General features: G+C 38.9%; 1 protein-coding gene and 1 pseudogene across 1 annotated transcript in view; one reads left to right on the top strand and one right to left on the bottom strand.

Moving 5' to 3' along the window:
* Positions 1 to 23,709, bottom strand: part of LOC133544461 (suppressor of tumorigenicity 14 protein homolog) — a 480,364-nt pseudogene that overhangs the window by 388,240 nt on the left and 68,415 nt on the right.
* LOC133544553 (cyclin-dependent kinase 16-like) overlaps positions 1 to 23,709 on the top strand; it is a 40,451-nt gene that overhangs the window by 9,420 nt on the left and 7,322 nt on the right. The window contains exons 3-16 of the mRNA XM_061890026.1: positions 2,296 to 2,442; positions 2,509 to 2,627; positions 2,700 to 2,828; positions 2,891 to 2,947; positions 3,016 to 3,130; positions 12,031 to 12,125; positions 15,641 to 15,703; positions 15,788 to 15,911; positions 17,605 to 17,725; positions 17,812 to 17,909; positions 17,999 to 18,104; positions 18,173 to 18,215; positions 22,466 to 22,556; positions 22,618 to 22,683. Of these exons, the coding sequence (XP_061746010.1) occupies positions 2,296 to 2,442; positions 2,509 to 2,627; positions 2,700 to 2,828; positions 2,891 to 2,947; positions 3,016 to 3,130; positions 12,031 to 12,125; positions 15,641 to 15,703; positions 15,788 to 15,911; positions 17,605 to 17,725; positions 17,812 to 17,909; positions 17,999 to 18,104; positions 18,173 to 18,215; positions 22,466 to 22,556; positions 22,618 to 22,683 (1,374 nt within the window). The remainder of the gene's footprint in view (positions 1 to 2,295; positions 2,443 to 2,508; positions 2,628 to 2,699; positions 2,829 to 2,890; positions 2,948 to 3,015; positions 3,131 to 12,030; positions 12,126 to 15,640; positions 15,704 to 15,787; positions 15,912 to 17,604; positions 17,726 to 17,811; positions 17,910 to 17,998; positions 18,105 to 18,172; positions 18,216 to 22,465; positions 22,557 to 22,617; positions 22,684 to 23,709) is intronic.

The following is a 23,709-nucleotide window of genomic DNA, read 5'->3' as shown; positions in this document are numbered from 1 at the left end:
GTCAAGTAACCAGAAAAATTCCAGAATGACTTTAAACAGCAAGCTTGCTAATAGTATTATGCTAACAAGCAATACATAGCATGCTTTCTGTTAGCATTAGTGAAATACCAAAATATGACAGTGAGGTTTATACTTGATAAATTAGCTTAAAAAAAGCTAATATGTCAATATTAGCATGCCAAAATATTAATTGTAACCTGCTACAGGTAGTAAAATATATTACTCTGAGGTGCGTAATTCGTTTGAAATGATTGCCTGCTAACGTTAGCATGCATCAATACAAAAATATGACTGAAGTCTCTACCTACAAAATTTGCTTAAAAAAAAAAAAGCTCGCATATTAAAGTTATCATGCTAACAGGCATCATTCACCAAGTAACCACATATTTATAGTAACCACTGAGGTGTATTCATGCAAAATTTGCAAAAAAGCTAGCATGCTAATAGTATTATGCTAACAAGCAAAACATAGTATGATTACAGTTAGCATTAGTGAAATACCAAAATATGACATTGAGGTGTACACCTGATAAATTAGCTTTAAAAAGCTATCATGCTGCTAAAATGCTAACTGTAATTTGGTAAAGTCTATACCTCCATAATTACCTAAAAAAAAAGGCTAGCATATTAAAGTTAGCATGCTAACAGATATCATTCTTCAAGTAACAGCATATTTGATGCTGAGGTATATTCCTGAAAAATTTGCAAATAAGCTAGCATGCTAACGTTACAATGCATCAAGTACCAAAATATGACTGAAGTTTATACTTCCATAATTAGCTAAAAAAGGTAGCATAATGGAGGTAGCCTGTTAACATGTATCATTCGTCAAGTAACAACATATTTGCAAAATTAGCAAAAAAGTTAGCATGCATCAAGTACCAAAATATGACTGAAGTCTGTACTTCCATAAGTAGCTTAAAAAAAAATCTGGCATATTAAAGTTAGCATGTTAACAGGGATCATTCGTCAAGTAACAACATATTTGAAACTGAGGTGTGTTTCTGTAAAATTTGCAAAAAACCTAGCATGCTAACTTTAGTATGCATCAAGAACCAAAATATGACTGAAGTCTATACCTCTGTAAATGGCTAAAAAAGCTAGCATAATAAAGGTAGCATGTTAACATGTATCATTCGTCAAGTAACAACATATTTGACGCTGTGTGTTTCTACAAAATTTGCACAAAAAAACTAACATGCTAACGTTAGCAGGCATCAAGTTCCAAAATATCAATCAATCAATCAATCAATCAATGTTTACTTATATAGCCCTAAATCACTAGTGTCTCAAAGGGCTGCACAAACCACTACGACATCCTCGGTAGGCCCACATAAGGGCAAGGAAAACTCACACCCAGTGGGACATCGGTGACAATAATGACCCAGTGGGACGTCGGTGACAATGATGACTATGAGAACCTTGGAGAGGAGGAAAAAATATGACTGAATTTTATACTTCTATAATTAGCTAAAAAAGCTAGCATTATAAAGTTAGCTTGTTAACAGGTATCATTCGTCAAGTAACAAAATATTCGACTCTGAGGTGTATTGCTGCAAAATTTGCAAAAAAGTTAGCATGCATCAAGTACCAAAATATAACTGAAGTTTATACCTCTGTAAATAGCTAAAAAAAAAGATAGCAGATTAAAGTTATGTTAACAGGTATCATTCGTCAAGTAACTTCATATTTGATGCTCAAGTGTATTTCTGCAAAATTTGCAAAAAAAAAAACTAGCATGCTAAGGTTAGTAGGCATCAAGTACCAAAATATGACTGATGTCTATACCTCTGTAAATAGCTAAAAAAAAAAGCTAGCAGATTAAAGTTAGCATTTTGACAGTTATCATTCGTCAAGTAACTACATATTTGATGCAGAGTTGTATTTCTGCAAAATTTGCAAAAAAAGCTAACATACTAACATTGGCATGCATCAAGAACCAAAATATGACTGAAGTCTATACCTCTATAAATAGCTAAAACATGCTAGTAGATTAAAGTTAGCATGTTGACAGGTATCATTTGTCAAGTAACAACATATTGGATGTTGAGGTATATATCTGCAAAATTTGCAAAAAGGCTAGCATGCTAACGTTAGCATACATCAAGTACCAAAATATGACCAAAGATTATACCGCCCTGATTACATTTATTAAAGTTAGCATGCTAATTTTAGAATGCTAACGATTAAAAAAAAAACTTTAAAAAAAATAGCTACGAGCTGCACTTTGGACACCCCTGGTGTAGCGCTAAGAATGTCTATTTCTCTTCCCTGATTGGCTGTTCCCACTGACAGAGGCAGGCGGCCATCGCCCTTCAACAGGGGGAGTCAAAATCCGAGGGTCGTCTTCATCTGTTCAGTCTCTCCTCCAGTCATACGGTCGCAGACCTCGCGGTCTGGGACGCAGTCTGAGCTCGTACTTGAACCACAGCAGCCGACTGGGTAGGCACACCGCAAACGTTGTCGCGCCCCCGGGAGTGTCCTCACGACTCCCCCGTGTCCGCGCAGAGATCGTCCACGAGGACGTCAAGATGAGCTCCGACGGCGAAAACGAGCCCACGTCCTCCTCGGACGACGTCCAAAGTCCAGTTCGAGTGAGAATGAGGACCAAGAAGATCTCCAGCGAGGTGCGTGCACACGCTAGAACAGTTCAGGTCACCTGACATGGTGTAGTAAGTACACCACCGCCTGTCTTTCAGGACATCAACAAACGCTTGTCCTTGCCGGCGGACATCCGTCTCCCAGACGGTTATCTGGAGAAGTGCAACGTGATTGGCCCAGCTCTGTTTGAACAGCCAATCAGCCGGCGGCTGCGCAGAGTGTCCCTGGTACGTCTGACCCGCACGATATTGAATGGCGATATTCTAACAATGGCGTCTTCTGCGTACAGTCAGAGATCGGCTTCGGCAAACTGGAGACGTACGTCAAACTGGACAAGCTGGGAGAGGTTGGTATCAGCCTGTCTGTGTATCACCTTGTGCGCCGGTCTCACCTGTGTGTGGGCGTCTTACCCAGGGTACCTACGCCACGGTGTACAAAGGGCGCAGCAAGCTGACGGACAACTTGGTGGCTTTGAAGGAAATCCGTCTGGAGCATGAAGAAGGAGCTCCGTGTACGGCCATCAGAGAAGGTGATTGTTGTTTTGGAGTGATAAAAGGCGTGTGAATTATGTTGCAACAGTTGAATGAATCTTTGGGGAGGTCAATGACTGTATTGAAGAAGGAAAATGCGGTATTGGCATTTTTTTGGATCTGTCCAAGGCCTTTGACTCAATAGACTTTGAGATCTTATTGCATAAGCTATATCACTATGGTGTCAGAGGGGTACCTCTCGATTGGTTCTGTTCTTACCTATACGGAAGGCAACAATGATCACAATTCGCCCTGTACGACCATAATTTATGGGGTTCCTCAGGGATCCATCTTGGGGCCTCTCCTTTGTATCCTATACATAAATGATTTTGTTAACTCCTCCGAAACTTTTCATTTAATAATTTTTGGTGACTATACAAATGTGTTTACCTCACACAGGAGCCTACACGATCTACAAGTAACTGTCAATTCAGAGCTTGTGAAAGTGGATTCCTGGTTCAAATGCAATAAGCTCTCACTTAATGTAAATACATCTAATTTTATTCTATTTCGTTCTAATAAAAACCGGACAAATACTGAGCACTGCCATATTAACATCAATGGGCAGGAAATACAGAGAGTGTACTCTACAAAATTCCTGGGATCATCATTGACGAATACCTCAATTTCAAATGTCATATTAGCCATCTGTTAAACAAATTATCCAAATATGTTGGCCTGTTCTTTCACCTTCGTCATTATCTTCCTCTTTATGCTCTACTTAGCCTATATAAAACTCTCTTTGAACCACATCTATCCATCCATCCATTTTCTACCGCTTATTTCCCTTTCGGAGTCGCGGGGGGCGCTGGCGCCTATCTCAGCTACAATCGGGCGGAAGGCAGGGTACACCCTGGACAAGTCGCCACCTCATCGCAGGAACCACATCTAAACTACTGTAATATCATCTGGTGTAACACCTTCCCTACCTACTAGAGATGCGCGGATAGGCAAGTATATCAGCCACAGCCGCATCACCAAAGTCGTCATCCACCCGCCGTCCACCCGAACCAACATTTTATCAGGACCGTACCCGCCCGCCAACCGCCCGCTGAAATACATCAGAGGTCGGCCGCCTTTACCACTAACAGGGCTATTTAAACCTGTTTTACAGAGTAATGAAGTCAATTGGAACCGCCAACGTTCTCGCGACTATCCAATAGCGTTCATCCGGATGACACAAAATATGGGCGTGCTGTGAAGCCATTGCCCTAGACACCTTCAACAACATGTACGAACTGATTGATGGTCCGGTAACATGTTGTGTGCAGTTTACAAAATTACACTTACAAGATTGTAAGGCATACTGGCTGATACAGAGTGCACTGATGGTTGTGATATAAACAACTTTAACACTTACTAATATGCGCCACGCTGTGAAGCCACGCAATACAAGATTGACAAACACATTTCGGGAGAACATCCTCACAGTAACATTACATAAACGCAACACAACAAATACCCACAATCCTTTGTATCCGTGACAATTCCTGAATATATTTTACACCCCCGCACCCCCAACCTCGCCCACCATACCGACGCATGGGGGGGAGGTGGCGGGGTTTGCTGCTAGCGGGGTGTATAAAATAGTCAGGATGTGTCATGAATACAAAGGAATCTGGGTATTTGTTGTGTTGCGTTTATGTTGTGTTACTGTGAGGATGTTCTCCCGAAATGTTGTTGTCGTTCTTAATTGGTGTTGTTTCACAGCGTGGCGCATATTACTAAGAGTGTTAATATTGTTTATATCACAACCATTAGTGTACTCTGCGTCACCCAGTATGTTTTGCAGTCGTGTGCGTGTTACCGCGGAAGCCACACACAACATGATGCTGGACTGACAAGTAGATCGTACATACTGTAAAAGGCGACAAAGCCAATGGCTTCATAGCACGCCCTAATACTTATTATCTGGGTGTCTGCCGGCAGTCATTCTAGAGAATAATAGCGTCTTCTATTGTCTTCTTTGCTTCATGACACGGGTCCTAAATGGCTCTTTGAATGGCAAAGGATACCGATTCCAGAGCCATGTATATCAAATCTTTCTGGATGTTTCAACTGCCACCCGCCCAAATCTAATTAAAATCTATTTTTTCGTCATGTCAACCGCCTGACCCGCGGTTTATCCGCGGATGAGACCGCAAACCGCACATCTCTACTACCTACCTTCACAAATTGGAATCCATGCAAAAAAAATCATACGGGCCCTGTCATGGTCCAAGTTTAATGCCCCCACTCGACATCTATCCCATAAATATCATCTCTTAAGACTGACAGAGTTCAATGTTTATCAAAATGCTTGTTTAACCTATCAAGTCATTTACAGGCTGAATCTTAGGCTCTGTAGCTTGGTTTCTATCTACCATCCCCAGCATGCCCACAACACTCGTAACTTAGATCTGATATCAGGTAAACATTGTTTACTGGCTTGTACCGCTCGAAGTGTATGCAGGGGACCAAAGATTTGGAACCAGCTTAATGAGAGCCTCAAGATGCTGTATCCATTCTCCAACTTCAAAAATAAACTGAAAACTTACCTATTAACCACCTATCTTTAATGCCTCATGTGGGGTAGACTACTGTTGGGTTTTGCATGGTTGAATGAAACGTATGTATGTATGTGTATGCTTGCTTTAGTACTATTATCTTATGTTTATTATATAACGCTGTTGTTTTTTTGTTTTTTGTTGTTGTGCTTGCTACTATGTTTCATCATTCCATGTATATACTGTCCTCTGGACCCCCTGTCAAAAGCTTCTTCTAGCTTATTTGGGGGACCCTTTCGCGTACCAACATCTTTAAAAGATGATATTCACTACTATTGTAATTGTTATATGATATTGTAAATAAACTTGTGAACCTGAAAAAAAATAAATTCGGGATCGAGCGATCATCAGCACTGACATTTGGCATTTTAACGTACTGTATACTATAATAGCTTCAATATTCTGGCAGCTTGTTTTTCCACTCTACTGCTACTTTAAATAAACAACTTAAAGCCTTGTCCAGCTGTTCAGTGACATATACTATTCATCTTTAATTCACTTTTACTGCAAACGAACATTGGCTCCAAATATCACTTATCGGCCTCCTTGACTAGGAATTAGAGTTGTCCGATAATGGCTTTTTTTTTTGACAATATCCGATATTCCGATGTTGTCCAACTTTTAGTTACCGGTTCCGATATTAACCAATACCGATATAAACAGTCGTGGAATTAACACATTATTATGCCTAATTTTGTTGTGATGCCCCGCTGGATGCATTAAACAACGTAACAAGGTTTTCCCAAAAAAATCAACTCAAGTAATGGAAAAAAAAATGCCAACATGGCACTGCCATATTTATTATTGAAGTCACAAAGTGCATTATTTTTTTTAACATGCCTCAAAACAGCAGTTTGGAATTTGACATATGCTCTCCCTGAGAGAGCATAAGGAGGTTGAGGGGGGTGGGGTTGAGGTTGGGGGAAGCGGGGGGTGTATATTGTAGCGTCCCGGAAGAGTTAGTGTTGCAAGGGGTTCTGGGTATTTGTTCTGTTGTGTTACGGTGCGGATGTTCTCCCGAAATGTGTTTGTCATTCTTGTTTGGTGTGGGTTCACAGTGTGGTGCATATTTGTAACAGTGTGAAAGTTGTTCATACGCCCACCCTCAGTGTGACCTGTATGGCTGTTGACCAAGTATGCATGCATTCACTTGTGTGTGTGTGAAAAGCCGTAGATATTATGTGATTGGGCCTGGCACGCAAATGCAGTGCCTTTAAGGTTTATTGGCACTCTATACTTCTCCCTAAGTCCATGTAGCACTCCGTACAGCGGCGTTCTAAAAAAGTCATAAATTGTACTTTTTGAAACCAATACCGATAATTTCCTATAATACATTTTAAAGCATTTATTGGCCACTAATATCGGCAGTCCAATACTATCGGACATCTCTACTAGGAATTTATCGGTATCGGCCCTAAAAACATATTGGTCCATCGCTTATATTGACATTTGAAAAGCAGACTTTGCTTCATATCAAATCAAGCACTTTCATAGCCCCCCTAGGTAGATTATTGCATGTTATTGTGTGGCAACTTGAGACAAGAAAATGTTGGTAGAGGGTCTTAAAATGACAAACTCACACAGCCTTGTTGTTTATAGATTATGACAGCCGAGCAGAGCCCAGGAGATAAAGCCCTGGAGATGAAACTGAGCCGGGAACTCTCACGCTTACACCTCCTTTCTTTACTTCCTCAAACATAGTCTTAAGTTGAATTTCCTTCAGCAAGCATTTCAAGTGCGTCCGTCTCTTATTTTACACGGCGACAACAGCTACAGGGACCGAAACATAGTTGAACTAGCTGTAGCTGTCGTGCTAAATAGACTCCAGAGATTCCCCTTAATGTAATTGAGTGATGCCACAGCATTTTTCTTACCGCCATACCATGAAAATAGTTTTTTTTAAACTTGAAAACAAATTAAAGTAATAAAATGTATTGTAGCCCCCAGAGGAAATCAAAAAGTCCAATGCTATTTTTAACTTTTATTACCAATCTTATAACAAACGGCACAATTCCCACGATTTTACCACCCGTGCAAACACTTTCATCTCGTGAGTCCGCGATTCCTCTGACACACAAAAACACTTCCACATTGTCCGCCACTCGCCTTTTAGGCACGCAAGGTGTGTTTGCAAACATGGAGAAAACTGTCATCAAAACCAAACCACACGGACATAAAACACTAACATTAGTTAGTCATTACAGTATCAATTGATATACAGTACAGGACATACTTTCTCATTTCAATACGTTTTCTTTATTTTCATGACTATTTACAATGTAGATTGTCACTGAAGGTATCAAACCTCACCTGTGAAGTGAAAACCCTTTCAGGTGACTACCTTTGAAGCTCATCGAGAGAATGTTAGGAGTGTGCAAAGCAGTAATCAGAGCAAAGGGTGGCTATTTTGAAGAAACTTAAAAAATAAATCATGCTTTTAGTTATTTCACATTTTTTTGTTAAGTACATAACTCCATATGTGTTCATTCATAGTTTTGATGTGACAGTATACAATGTAAATAGTCATGAAAATAGAGGAAACGCATTGAATGAGAAGGTGTGTCTAAACTTTTGGCCTTTACCGCACTGCAAAAAGTCAGTGTTCAAAAACAAGAAAACAAATACAAAAATGGGGGGTATTTTATTTGAACTAAGCAAAATTATCTGCCAATACAAAAAGAAAATTTGGCTTGTCAAGACTTTCCAAAACAATTAAAATTACCTAACTTCAATGAACCCAAAATTACCTTAAAATAAGAATATTCTCACTAATAACAAGTGCACTTTTTTTGGTAGAAAAAAATAATATGACACCATTTTGGTCAATATGTTGAAAAATATTATTGAATTAAGTAGATGCCAGTGCCATTATCTTGACATAATGATATGCGCTCTGCATTACATTTCTTGACACCAGCAAACTTATTCTAAAAACTAATTTCTTGTTCTTACTGGAAAGGCAACAAGGCAGTCGCTTGTTACTCCTTGAGTCTCCTAGCCGCTCAGGCAAATCATATGGTCTAAAAATTCATTTTTCCATCGATAGCATGAAATCATCGCGCCAAGTTCATGCTCTTTCAGTTAATTAGTGCACATATATGCAGCCTGGCCCCCTGCCAAAAAAAATTTAATTGTAATTTTTAAGAATTTATCTGAATGTGCATGAACTATTTCTGTTCAAAACTGTTTGAAATGTCACATATTAAATGTTTAAATATTAACTGTCAGTTTACTGTACTCTGCGAACTGTACTACTATATGAGTGCGTATTTTCTATTGTTTAGTTGAAAATAAAACAGCAAAGTCCATTTGGCTGTCATCCGTTTTAATTATGAGACACAATTGTGTCAAAGTCATGATTTTTGTTTTTCATGCTTGAAATAAGAAATAATTATTTTTAAAAAGTAGTTGACGATAGGGCTTCGCAATTGTTGATATTCTAGTTCCTTGCATGTTTTACTCAATATAGGTCATAAAATCTCAGCAACAAGCTGTAATATCTTACGGAGATAATTTAGGACCAAAACCCTTAAAACAAGTAAAACACTCTGACATAAAAGCTGCTTAGTGAGAAGAATTATCTTATCAGACAGAAAATAAGCAAATATCACCCTTATTTGTGATATTTAATCTTACTTAAATTTCAGTTTTTTCAGTGTGTACAAAGCCAATTATTTGTGGACTGTTGACAAGTGATGTAAAGAGACTTTGATCATCGAAAAAAAGTACTGCCAAAACCGGATGTAAACAAAACATACGCCATTGTGATTGTTTTGAGCGTTGTCAGCATGTCTGTGATGTTGAGGTGATTTTGATGTACATGAATTGAATTGAATTGAAATATTTATTTCAAACCTGCACAATACATTGCAGCCATTTGTAAAATGTGTAAATAATAAGAGGACTGTGGCGGCTTTTAAAGAGAAAGTCCAACTAAAGCAACAGCACCGAGCAAGTGTGACGTCATAATCACTGCAGCTAGCCTCTTTAGTCAGGGACGTTGAGGGACAAAAGTCAAGAGTGTCTAAACACGAGCATATTCTATAATAACACCAGAAGAAGATGCTAGATTTGTTGCACATTGAACAAAAAGCAGCAACAATTGAAAAAAATGGCAAGATGATAAAATATATATATGTTAATACTAATTCATAATCACAGATTTGTTTTAAATGTACAGTTTGTATACATTTATTGAGCCATTTTAAATAAAATGAAATCATATAGCAAATTATGCAAATTGCTCGATGATGTCATGGTGACCACGCCCATAACCACGCCCCCACCGCCACAGGTATCTTGGCAGTTTATGGGAAACTCTGGAGTCTGTAGGAGCTTTCACGTCGTGTGGCAACACTTTTAGCGAACCCAGAGGAAATACTAAAAGTGAACAAAAACATTTAAACAAAAATAAAACGTTTGTATAGGCTTTTTAAGGCCTGATGATCTGGAATGAGATTGTTATCTTTACAAAAGTATCAAATTCTTTAAAAAATTTTAAAAACCACACCTATATTTTGGCACACCCCTAATGGTTGAGGAATTCACATTAGTCACATCGTTTTGGTCTTGACCTCTGTATGTATGATGAGATTATTGCAGATTTTCAAGATGCAACCTTTTGATCAAATTTGAATGATAAGATCTTGAGACTGATTTGGTGGATTTAAATATTCCATTTGTATACAAGCCCACTTGTGGGTAGGTTGGTATAAAATTGTAAATGGGTATTTGGAAAGGAATTGTATTGGGGCAGCACGGTGGTAGAGGGGTTAGTGCGTCTGCTTCACAATACGAAGGTCCTGGGTTCGATCCTGCCCTAGGGATCTTGCTGTGTGGAGATTGCATGTTCTGCCCGTGACTGCGTGGGTTCCCTTCGGGTACTCCAGCTTCCTCCCACCTCCAAAGACATGCACCTGGGGATTGGTTGATTGGCAACACTAAATTGGCCCTAGTGTGTGAATGTGAGTGTGAATGTTGTCAATCTGTGTTGGCCCTGCGATGAGGTGGCGACTTGTCCAGGGTGTACACAGCCTTCCGCCAAAATGCAGCTGACATAGGCTCCAGCGACCCCAAAGGGAGTAAGCGATAGAAAATGGATGGATGAATGAATGGATGTATTTTACTGAATTTTGTATATTATATGATGATGTACAGTGCAGGCTAAAAGTTTGGACACGCCTTCTCATACAATGCGTTTTCTTTATTTTTCATGACTATTTACATTGTATTTGTCACATCAAAACTATAAATGAACACATGTGGAGTTATGTACTTAACAAAAAACGGTGAAATAACTGAAAACATGTTTTATATTCTAGTTTCTTCAAAATAGCCACCCTTTGCTCTGATTACTGTTTTGCACGCTCTTGGCATTCTCTTGATGAGATTCAAGAGGTAGTCACCTGAAAGGGTTTTCACTTCACAGGTGTCATAGTTTTGATGCCTTCAGTGACAATCCACAAATAAATTGTCAGGTTCAAACACCAAACTATCTATTAATCAAGACAAGAAGAAAGGAATCAAACAGAGACAGGATTCAATGCATGTGGAGAGCCCGTCGACCTGCTCCCACATACAGTGTCACCCCACCGGTCTGAGGAACAAACTCCACACGCCTCCTCATTTATTTGGGCATTTCCTGATTACATAGCTGCAGCTGTTTCTAAGGGGAGGGGTCATAAACACCTGCTGCACTGGGTCATAAACAGTTCAAACAAAAAGGTGCTTTGAGCGGTGTCAGGTTTGACCCCTCTCCGTTTGTAGTTGTCGGGTCCTTCCTGTGGCAGTCAAATTGATAAAAGAAACCGACACCTCCCCGGTGCATTCCATCGCACACAGTGGAGGTTTACAAGCCGTCCCCCTTTTGTTTGATAACATCAAAGACAGCTTTTGTCTTCACGCAGGGCAACCTGAACTCATAGCAAACAAGTTGTGTGATAACTTATATACAATTATTTTGACATAAATAGTCATGAAAATGCATTGAATGAGAAGGTGGGTCCAAACTTTTGACCTGTACTTTATATTTCAACTGTGGGTCCCTATCCATAAACTGTGCACTTCTTGGGATTGATTACCTTTTTGCAGAATAGACTCTGATATTAACAAAAAAAACAATAATGTAATACAAAATTATGTCTGTTTGTAAATAAAGAAATAAAGAAATTAATTAATTATTTGGGTTATTTCATAACAAATGACATGATGAAGTCACCTTCACCACTGCAAGTAGATTGCTCACCCGTCATGAATAATCGTGATTTCAATAATGATGGGAATAATGGTGATTTTAATTTGGACATAATCGTGCATGCCAACGTTAAGTGACGTGTGTTGTTTGTGTTCATCAGTGTCTCTGCTGAAGGACCTGAAACATGCCAACATCGTGACGCTGCATGACATCATCCACACACAGAAGTCCCTCACACTGGTGTTCGAGTATCTGGTGAGACGCATGCATTTCTCTCCATACAGTTTTTACATATATGATTATTAAACAGTGGAACCTGCTTTTGTCAACAAGCCTTCTATGTGGTCCTGGTCCACTTGGTCCTTATTTGTACTATAAAAGTGCCTGCTTAAGTCCGATTGAAAAATGGGTCCATTTATGTCAGTTCGTTTCCAGGGAACATGCTTTATCAGTATCATGCAGTGTCACTTTTCGAACCCGACTTTGAGAAGCTCTGCACTGCAAAATGTGCTCATTGTAGCCTTTAATCCTGACTTCCTCAAAAATCAATCAATCAATCAATGTTTATTTATATAGCTCTAAATCACAAGTGTCTCAAAGGGCTGCACAAGCCACAACAACACCCGCGGATCAGCGCCCACATAAGGGCAAGGAAAAACTCACAACCCAGGGGGACGTCGATGAGAATGACTATGAGAAACTTTGGAGAGGACCGCAAATGTGGGTAACCCCCCCACCTCCAGGGGAGACCGGTGCAATGGACGTCGAGTGGGTCTGACATAATATTGTGAAAGTCCAGTCCATAGTGGCTCTAACATAATAGTGAGAGTCCAGTCCATAGTGGATCTTACATAATAGTGAGTGTCCAGTCCATAGTGGGGCCAGCAGGAGACCATCCCGAGCAGAAACGGGTCAGCAGCCCAGAGATGTCCCCCAAAAAAATGAGCACAAATAGTTTTTTTCATTTATGTGGTGTAGGTTAAAATGTTTTATATAGTGTGCTCCTGACTTAATATTGCTGATCAATATGAATTTATTCATAATTATTGAGCTTGTTTGATTTTATTATTCAGTATGAAATGGTTCAAGTTGGTCAAAAAAAATGCTAATAGTTTAGATAAGAATAAAACGTGTAAATGTCAGGCAAATTGATGCACTTAAAATATTTTCTGTTACAGACTAAAAACAATTTGAAGTTATTCTTGGTCGAAAGTTGATCTGTAATTCTTTATCTGTCTTTAATGTTGATAGGAATACAGTGTTATGCAGAGGTGTACTTATACCAATTGTATACACAAATGATACAATCTAGTGAGAATGGCTAATGATGTTTTCTTCTTTTTAGAGGGGGCGTTAAGTAAATTGAGAAGCACCTGTTTAGGTCACGGTATTGCTAAATTCATCAGCAGCAACGACTCAACTACTGTCAGTGACGCAGCATTACAATGTGCACACTATAACTTCCAGTTAAGTGAAAAATAGGCTTCAAAATAAAATCATTAACCTGGAGTCTACCACAGCAACTAATAAAATGCACATTAGAAATTAGGTGTGGTCAAAAACATTTTCCAAATCAATTTATGAATATACACAATTATTATTGATAGTGTGGCTTTTATTAATTTTTGGTTTTCTTTTTTTTAGTATTGTGTATTGTAATTATAATCAATTGCTAATTTTCAAGAATCTATTTAAAGAAACCTTTTAAAATGTTGCCAATTTTCTTTTGGGAATATATTTTTTTGGATCAAAAACAAGAACTGTTATTGATATTACTAATAATAATAAAAAATAATTACATTTGTAACGCACCTTACATTAGTTAAAATCTCAAAGCTCTACAAAGTATAAAAATAATGAAAAAAATAGAAAGTTAAAATATATAATAAAAAATAAAATAGAAATGAAATCATGAAAAACACTAGATAAACACTAGACAAAACAGAAACATACATAAAAATAGAAATAACAGCATGAAAGCACTGGATAAAACAGATAAGCAAGCTGTGTATTTAAAAACAAGAAGGCAGAAAAATTAGATAAAAACTGTGCTAAAAAGGTAGGTTTTAAGTCCCTTCTTAAAACGGTCGACCAACTGTGGTGCTCTAAGATGGTCTGGGAGAGCGTTTATTATTATTGATACTGTTGCCTTTATAATGTTTTGGTTTTCCCTTTTAGTATTGTATTTGTATGTCTTCTCAGTTGCTTTGTAAATGTATATCCTAAATGTTGTAAAGCTGGGGTTGCTCTATTTTCTTTTATTAGATTGATTAACATTTCGTGATTTTTGCCCCAAAAATATATTGAATTTTTTTTTAATTTTAAGACCAACTATGTGTGTATAAGTCGTATGTTAGCAGCCCGTAGAAGCTTTTGTAAAATGTAACCTATTTTAATTATAATTTATTTACCAAATAACATACTGCGAAGATCGTTTTGAATCGACAATTAATTCTGAATCTGAATCGGATCGTCGAGTGCTTAAAGATTCCCACTTCTTTTAGATATTATTTGAAAACAGAACAATCTAATCAGAGTTATACACAAAGGAGGAGGAAAACAATGTAATCAAAATGGTTGGTTAAAATAATAGTGAGTCATCATCTATCCCAAGGATGTCAAATTAATTTTAGTTCAGGGGCCGCAAGGAGGAAAAACTCTCTAATAACTAAAGTTCCTTGGTTGAATGATGTAAACTCACTACACCGGTATGTTTTAGCGCTTTCATGGCGATTTTACTGACAGATGTAAGTAAGAACTTTACACTACTTTATGTTAGAAATGGCAACAGCGGAGGATGAATGTCCCATAGCAAGAAGAAAATAAGAAGCTACGGTGTCGAAACGAACTACAAAGTCGGCCCAATATTTCAGGATTTATGCAGATCCCAAATACAAAGCAGCAGGTACCAGAAGGTAAGAAAAGTTGGTTTTGCATAATATTGGGAAACAGAATGCGAGATAATGTCTTACCTTATACACACACACCATAATAATACTTGAATGTTGAACCACATCAAGCGGTGTGGCTTTATAGCTTATCAAAGTTGTACTAAAACATTTTGATCGATTTTTGAGCGACATGTGTAAAGTTCTATATTTTCAATGGAACATATAAAATCTTGGTGTTTTTTTACTTGAGTCATATTGCCACCATAGTGGAGTCTACACATTTGTTTGAGTGCCATCTACGGTCACACTTATCATTATACCATGTACCAATTATAAATTGCTTTGAGGTCGGTAAGCAAAACCAGAATTATTCCGTACATTAGGCGCACTGGGTTATAAGGGACAAAAAAAAAAGGATTTTAAGTGCGCCTTATAGTCCGTAAAATACGGTAAACTAATGTGCAGAGTCTCATGCAGCAGTGGAAGTGGGGTTAGCAATTTTTTATTTTACTCCTGTTTGTTAGACGTTGGGGAGTAGTCACCGTCCCGCTTTACCGCGTAACTCTTGTTTGGTGTATAAACTATTGGCTTGCCTAATAAAATTACTATTGCGACATCCAGTGGACACATTTAGAACAGCAGTTTCTTTGATGTAAAAATGCAGCTCAGTTTTACACTTCACCAACACATCTCGCACCTGTCCTGATCTCTTCTCATTGGGTTTGCTGGCCAAAGTCTCAAGTAAACGTGCAAACAATGGCTCGATTTTTGTTATGCCGACAACTGCTTATGTCGACTTCAGTTAGCCAGTATGAGGTGTGTCGACATAAACGGACTACATTGTACTAAAATTAAAATAACAACTTTTTTGTGTTTCAGGACAAAGATTTAAAACAGTACCTGGACGACTGTGGCAATGTCATCCATGTGCACAACGTCAAAGTGCGTCACTCGTCTCCTACCGCCGTTTTGTTGTTGAACCTGCACGTTTGTTGACCTGATGTTGGACTTTGTTCTCGCTCTCAGCTTTTCCTCTTCCAGCTACTGCGAGGCTTGTCCTACTGCCATCGCAGGAAAGTTCTCCATCGAGACCTCAAGCCCCAAAACCTGCTCATCAACGAGCGGGGAGAGCTCAAACTCGCCGACTTTGGTGAGCCCTCGTCTTGGCATGAGTCGTTTTCCGCGTGGTTCTGGTGTGGGTCAGTTAGGGATAGGTACCAGATCCGGAACTTTTTTGGCACAGACCAAATCCAGCCGGTCCTACCGGGCATCGATTTACATAAAATCAAATGGTGCCACGTTTCTGTAAATGGGTTGCACTTGCAATTTTCCATTCCAAAGAAATGGACTCAAGAAACGCTCCAACGTAAGTAAAGTAAGGCTCCACTTTTCCAAAAATGCACTAGCTGGATGCTAATATACATTGTCTTTGCTATTGATATGCTACTGATTAGCATTAGCAATTTTACATGGCGATTTCAACACTTCCAAATGTGTTAATGAAGTCTACAACTAAAATGCACAATACAAACAAACAGCTGGTACATAATAAGTACAATACATGCAGTAGTAACACTTTTTAGGGCGCAACAAAAAAAATGTATACACGACTGCCACTGTAATTGCTACTTAATGTCATACTTGCAAATTATAATATGATGATTACAAAAAGCAAGATATAACAACTGGACAGCAGTTATAATCATCCCATTTTTAAATGATGTGATAGAAAATAAGATTTTAGCAGCCGGGCATGTAAAATCCGCCTGCCTTGAATTACTGCCGGGTCAAACTCGCTCCCCAAATTTATTAGCGCAGGCTTACTTTTACCGCCGGGTCAAATTCGTGACGTCACGAGTGACGCATAACCTGTCGTCATTTTCAAAATGGCGTAGGAGTTTTTTTTTTGCTTTTACTATGTGTAAACCAGGGGTATTGTTCCACAGCCATACAGATCACACTGATGGTTGTGACATAAAACAACTTTAACACTCTTATTAATAATATGTGCCACACTCTGTGAACCCACACCAAACACATTTTGGGAGAACATCGGCTCTGTAACACATAAACGCAACATAAGCATTACCCACAATGCCATGCATCCATGACTCTTGGCTATATTATACACCCCGCTAGCACCAACCCCCCCCCCCCCCCCTCCGTGCTTCGGTTGAGGTGGGTGGGGTTGGGGGCGCGTGTATAATATAGCCAAGAGTCATGGATGGATGGCATTGTGGGTAATTCTTATGTTGCGTTTATAATGTGTTACAGAGCCGTTGTTCTCCAGAAATGTGTTTGGTGTGGGTTCACAGAGTGTGGCACATATTAGTAAGAGTGTTAACGTTGTTTATATCACAACCATCAGTGTAAAAGGTATGGCTGTTGAGCAAGTATACATTGCAATCTCGTATGAGAAGCAGCGAAATGCATGCGTTCGGCCGGCACGCAGATAGCGTTGTTTAAAAGCGGTCGCGATGACATGTTGTAGAGCAGTGGTCCCCAACCACCGGGCCGCGGCCGCAGAACAATTTTTTATTATTATTATTTTTTTTTAATCACACTCAATTTTTTACTGCATGCCATTGGTAAGCGCAGGGGTGAGAAGAGGTTTTAAAATGATTAGCGCCTGCTTACTTTTACCGCATGCCTTGAATAAGCGCAGGAGTGAGAAGGGGTTTTAAATTCATTAGCGCCCCAGCGGCTATTCAAGGAAATACGGTATATTTATTAACGTACAGAATTACTGAAAATCGGTACCGTTGAGTACCGGTACTAGGAATTGGTACCGTATTATTTTGAATGTGAGTGGTGTGGTTCTAGCTGTTGGCTTGGTGTTGCAGGTCTGGCCCGGGCCAAGTCAATCCCGACCAAGACGTACTCTAACGAGGTGGTGACACTTTGGTACCGCCCACCAGACATCCTACTCGGCAGCACTGATTACTCCACACACATCGACATGTGGTAAGTGCAACATCGCTTTGTTACCATGGCAACTCACATTTGTGTTCATCTAACCTGTAAGTGTGTGTGTGTGTGTGTGCGCGTAGGGGTGTGGGTTGTATTTTGTACGAGATGACAACAGGTCGGCCATTGTTTCCTGGTTCCACAGTGGAGGAGGAGCTGCACTTCATCTTCAAGTTGTTGGGTCAGAACCAGAATAACACCTCTTTTCATGGGGATTTCTTTCCCCCCCACACAAATGTGTTGTTACAGTGCATGTTCACGCGTGTGCAGGAACGCCAACTGAAGAGAGCTGGCCTGGAATCAGTTCCAATGAAGAATTTGTGGCCACCAATTATCCTCAGTATCCCCCCGAGAACCTGAGCGATCACACACCCAGGTATCACACGACAACCACATACGCGAGTACACAGCAACACATTGTCACATCGTGTCTCGCCCTCTCAGGCTTAACAGTGACGGCGTCCAGCTGTTGTCGAAGTTCCTGCAGGTCAGTGAACGCCTCTCAACACACACTATTGCAGTCATTTGATATGAAGTCTGGACAACACGACTCTGTTAGCATTAGGGCTGGACCATCATGGCGTAAATAATAATTTCACATTGAAATCATGGTTGATAACACAATTATTCATTAATTTTAAAACATGACATCATTGAATATTGAATAAACAACAAGAAGTAAAATGATAGTAATAGTCACAAAATATAACAAATAACACCAGCAATATTAGAATACATTGAAATTAAACATTTTTTAAATTCCCTATTTTACCTTTTACTGTTTTTTGTTTTTTTTACCTCCATGGTGTGTACTTTTTGTGTCGTAAATAAAACAATAATTATTTGGACCAGTATTTTAAGTCAAAGCATAATATTTATCAATCAATCAATCAATGTTTACTTATATAGCCCTAAATCACTAGTGTCTCAAAGGGCTGCACAAACCACCACGACATCCTCGGTAGGCCCACATAAGGGCAAGGAAAACTCACACCCAGTGGGACATCGGTGACAATAATGACCCAGTGGGACGTCGGTGACAATAATGACTATAAGAACCTTAGAGAGGAGGAAAGCAATGGATGTCGAGCGGGTCTAACATGATACTGTGAAAGTTCAATCCACAATGGATCCAACACAGTCGCAAGACTACGTTGACACTACAGGCCACAGTGGCCCAAACCGGATTTTTTTTTTTAGATCAGATTTTTTTCCAATCTGACTTGACACTGCAAGTAAAATGTGGTTTTTTTAGACTTCAGTGTAAAGTGTGGTCTCAATGTTGCCCCAATATGGCCTCAATGTGGCCTCGACGTCACTGGCATGCACAGTTAAATAAAGTGAAAACAAAGGAAGTTGACCGGGAGGAAGTCGCTACTACTACAAAATAAAATAAAAGTCGCAGCACCTTAAAAATGTGTGTTTTTTTTAGGTGAAAGTAAAGTAATATAAAGTATGAATGGACGTATATTGTGTAATATATTTAGGAGGGTTGTTATCTTTGTATAGCTTTTAAGTAGTGGAGACACGGCCATCAGCGTGAATCTACGTTAACTTTATTTTTCTACTCACATGTAAACAAATACTCCACAGCGTCAATTCCTATCTTTCAAAAATCGCTATTTCTTCATAATTAAAATATATATCCATACACTACATATGAACTATTATTTGTGCACTATTTACAAGTGATGCACCCAAAATTTGGTCATCTTAAATAGAAACCGAATGTTGTGATGAAATATCCACTTGCACTGGTGACTGCGTCTTTCCGGCGCACATGAGTGACGTGGCTCGCCAAGAAATGAGGGAAAAAATCACATACAGGTCACATTGTGTTTAGACTGAAGTCACATTTGAAAAGATCAGATTCCAATGGGATTCAGGACTACCTCCTGATGTTGCCTGAATCCGATGCCAAAAAATCAGATTTGAAGCACTTTAACACTGGCAAAAAAAAATTAAATCTGTGTCACTTAAGGGCAAAACCATTTGTTGTGCAGTGTAAACGGGGCCAATAACTGTTTTAATTACATTATGCTTGTGTACGATATTTTTTTTAGCGCAGTCAGACCGGATGTTGTGTGCTGCTGTTCTGAGCTTGGTGAATTTGAAGACAACTTGGGGTTGTAAAAAGCCTCTCAAGTTTCGACTGTGGTCCTGTTTGTTCATTGATGTTACATCCATGATGTCGTTCACAACAACACAACAGATGAGATGTGTTGTGTGTGTGTATGATTGTTTGTACATTGATCTTACATCCACAATGTCGTTCACAACAACAGATGAGATGTGTGTTTATGATTGTTTGCACATTGATCTTACATCCATTATGTCGTTCACAACAACACAACAGATGAGATGTGTTGTGTGTGTATGATTGTTTGTACATTGATGTTACATCTATGATGTCGTTCACAACAACACAACAGATAAGATGTGTTGTGTTAACGGTACCAGGGGGAAGGAGACGGCACAGGTGAAGGATATAGCCTTAGGCGGATTTATTATAATGAAGTGTGTAACTAGACTAAAGATATGGTGTAAGACTATGTGATGTATTTAACTGGAGAGTGTTACCGGCAAGTGTTGAAGGTTCGTGTGGAGAAGAGTGCGGTAGTCCAAAGAGGGCGAGGCTGGCTTGGAAGTCCGTGGGCAGGAGAGAGGTTGAAGACAGGAGAGAGGTGTCAGGGTCCGTGGGCAGGCGAGAGGTCGAGATCAGGGGAAGCAGCAAGAGATCCAGGGGTAGTCCAGGGAAACTAGACACGCAGCACGAGTTGAGGAAACAGAGGGATACGGCGGGGCGAGGGAAAAAAAATCAGAATTGCAAGTGATGAAGACATCAACAAGGGGCAGAAACGCAAAGAGAGAGCCAAGGAATGCGTATGATTGTACGATTGTACATTGATGTTACATCCATGATGTCATTCACAACAACACAGCACAACAGATGAGATGTGTTGTGGGTGTATGATAGTTTGTTTTATGATAGTTTGTACATTGATGTTACCAGGCATGTGATTTTTCCGTCTAAAGTCAGAATTCCGTCTTTTTTATTCTCGTGGGGGAAAAAAAGTGTCGACCAATCAACTACGGCGTAATATAACATTACGCGGAAGTTGATTGGTCGATATGTTCCTTGTGACCAATCAGGACATTTGTTGTGAATGACGACGTTATTACCGCCATTTTCCAAGAAGGAAGAAGGAAGAAGGAAGATAAGACTTTGTTCGGCGATTTTATTCGGAAAATCGATCGTCCCGGAAAAGTTTAGTGCATGTGGTGTCATGGTAATATTGACTATGGATCACGAGGTTTTAAGGCTTTGGAAGTACATGCGAAACGCCAAAAATATATGAAACAACTTGAAGCAAGGAAAACAAGTTTTCACTAGCTGGTACTTTTGGTTGTCAACCGAAAGTTAGCAAACCTTACGGATTTCATCCTTTGTTTACATCAACAATTGCCGTAGACATCGAGAGGAAAGATCCACCCAAACAACCCACTTCATTTGCAGACAGGGTAGTTAATAATGAGGTAAGCTAAAAAATATTTGCTTGCAAAATACGCATGTTTGTTTTAAATATTAACCAATTATTGCTTTGCAAAATATACATGGGTTTTTCTAAAAATAAAAAGCCACGTGAAAATATATTATGAAATTAGAGAAATTCAAAGAGTCGCATTATTGATTCCAGTAAACAATTTATTTGAAATACATCTGCATATAATTCTGGAGGCAGAAGTTGGCAGTGAAATCCAAAAAAGAAGCTACAAAAGCAGAGACCAATAGGAAAATGCAGGCTGCTCAGAAATTTACAAGGAAAGCTCATGTTAGGGCTGTACGAGCAAGTAAATGTGTGAAGTGAACTGAAGTAATGTGGTAATATTGTAAATAAACTGTTGATAATAACACTGATCAATGTGACACCTGCGGATGTGAAATGAACAAAAGATGTAAATATTAGTGACTAATTACTGTTTGGACTGAACCATATACATTGATTCATTAGGATGATTGGGGTATGTATGTTCTATTAATAATGTTTTCATGTCTTTAAACACTAAAATATTTTCTTCAAATGGTGCTGTCTTTGTTAATTTTAGCATGTTAAATTGGTGAAAAACCATGAGCTTCGGGGGCCGTTGCCCCCCTTATCCCCCCACCAGGGCACAAAAAAATTTCGTCCCCCGGGCCCCGGAAATGTTTTCAGTCTTTTTCCATTGTGGTCAAATCACATGCCTGTGTTACATCCATTATGTCGTTCACAACAACACAACAGATGGGATGTGTTATGGGTGTACGATTGTTCTTGCTAGCTTTAGCTTCCTAGTTTCAAGTGGCCGTTTCCACTTTTTTTAGTTGAGGATGGCGCTGAATAAGCAGTACTTTACACAAATGTTTCTTCTCCCAACAGTGTCAACATTTCACTCAATTTCCCTTATATTCTGCCTTTGACAGCGGATTATGTTTTGTTGGATAAAATCATATGACTTTACTTTTTTGTTAGGTGCAGTGATTATTAATTATTGAGATCCCAAACTTCTAGTAGATGTGAAAGTTGTTTTTTCACTCATCCGTTTCACCGTTACAAGCTCAGGAATTTGAATGCACGTTGTGTTTGTTTTCTTCTCCAATAAATAGTATTTTTATGATCGTTCGAAATCAAGATTAAAATGTGATTAATTGCTGAGCCCTAGTTAGCACATTTCTAATTTCTGCCATACGGTGTGTAGTTTGTAGGAAAGAGGAGGACTTCAGCCGACGAGGCCATGAGCCATTGTTACTTCAACAACCTTGGAAAGAGAGTGCGCACACTTTCCGACAGTAAGTGCACACTTTGGGACACTCACTTAGAGAGGATGTCTCACTCTGATGTGTGTTTCAGCCACGTCAATCTTCACTCTGCCCGAAATTCAACTGGAACCAGAAAAGCTGAAAGCAGCCGATCCAGGTACCACAGTTTTTGTCAATCTACTTTGTACAGTGGAATCTGTTTAAGTCTGCCTTGTTTATGTCGACTACGACGTGCCCACTTTAGATCTATGCCGACATACATGTTTATGCGTTTGTTGGCGTAAAATTTGAGAGCCAAAAGGATTACTTTTTTGTCGACATGTGTTGTGATATCGTAAATGTAAATAAGGCATTGGCGTTTATTAGGAGTCGGGGCACGAAGGACAGAACATCCTTTAATCATATTCATGTGTGTGTGTATTATGTCCTAAACACACACAAGGCTGGCAGGCATAATCGATCACACAGGAGCTATGGTGAAGACATGCTTGAAGAGGAAATGACGTCACAAATTAAATCACAAAAACACTAAAGGAAATTACTGCTAAGGAAATCCGAATCCTAGGGTGACCATTCGATTAAGAATCAGTTCTCGATTCAAACTGATTTTCGCAATGTTTTATTTGGTGTAATAATTATAATGAAACTTTATCAAAACAGGTTTCAGGTGAGACAAACTCTTTCTGGTTGCATAGAGGCGACCTAAAAATCTATTTTTAAAAATCGATTCTTCTAAAAACTTATATATATATATATATATATATATATATATATATATATATATATATATATATATATATATATATATATAATCTTTTTTTTTTTTTCTCTCTCAAAATTTTCAAAACGAAAAATAAAGGAAAAAATGCTTTGTTTTGTTCTGTTTAATCGATTTAAAAAAAATTATGAATCGATTTAGACAGACCTGGGCAACCATTTTGACTCTGAGTGTGAGTGTGAGTGTGAGTGTGAGTGTGAGTGTGTGTGTGTGTGTGTATATATTTATATATATATATACAGTACATATATACTGAATATATGTGTATATATTAGGGGTGTAACGGTACACAAAAATTTCGGTTCGGTACGTACCTCGGTTCAGTGGTCACGGTTCGGTTCATTTTCGGTACAGTAAGAAAAAAACAAAATATACATTTTTGGATTATTTATTTAACAAATTTGC

Source organism: Nerophis ophidion, linkage group LG27, assembly GCF_033978795.1.
Source record: "Nerophis ophidion isolate RoL-2023_Sa linkage group LG27, RoL_Noph_v1.0, whole genome shotgun sequence".
NCBI lineage: Eukaryota > Metazoa > Chordata > Actinopteri > Syngnathiformes > Syngnathidae > Nerophis > Nerophis ophidion.
The sequence above is the reverse complement of the archived record's forward strand: the minus strand, read 5'-3'. Positions and strand labels throughout refer to the sequence as shown.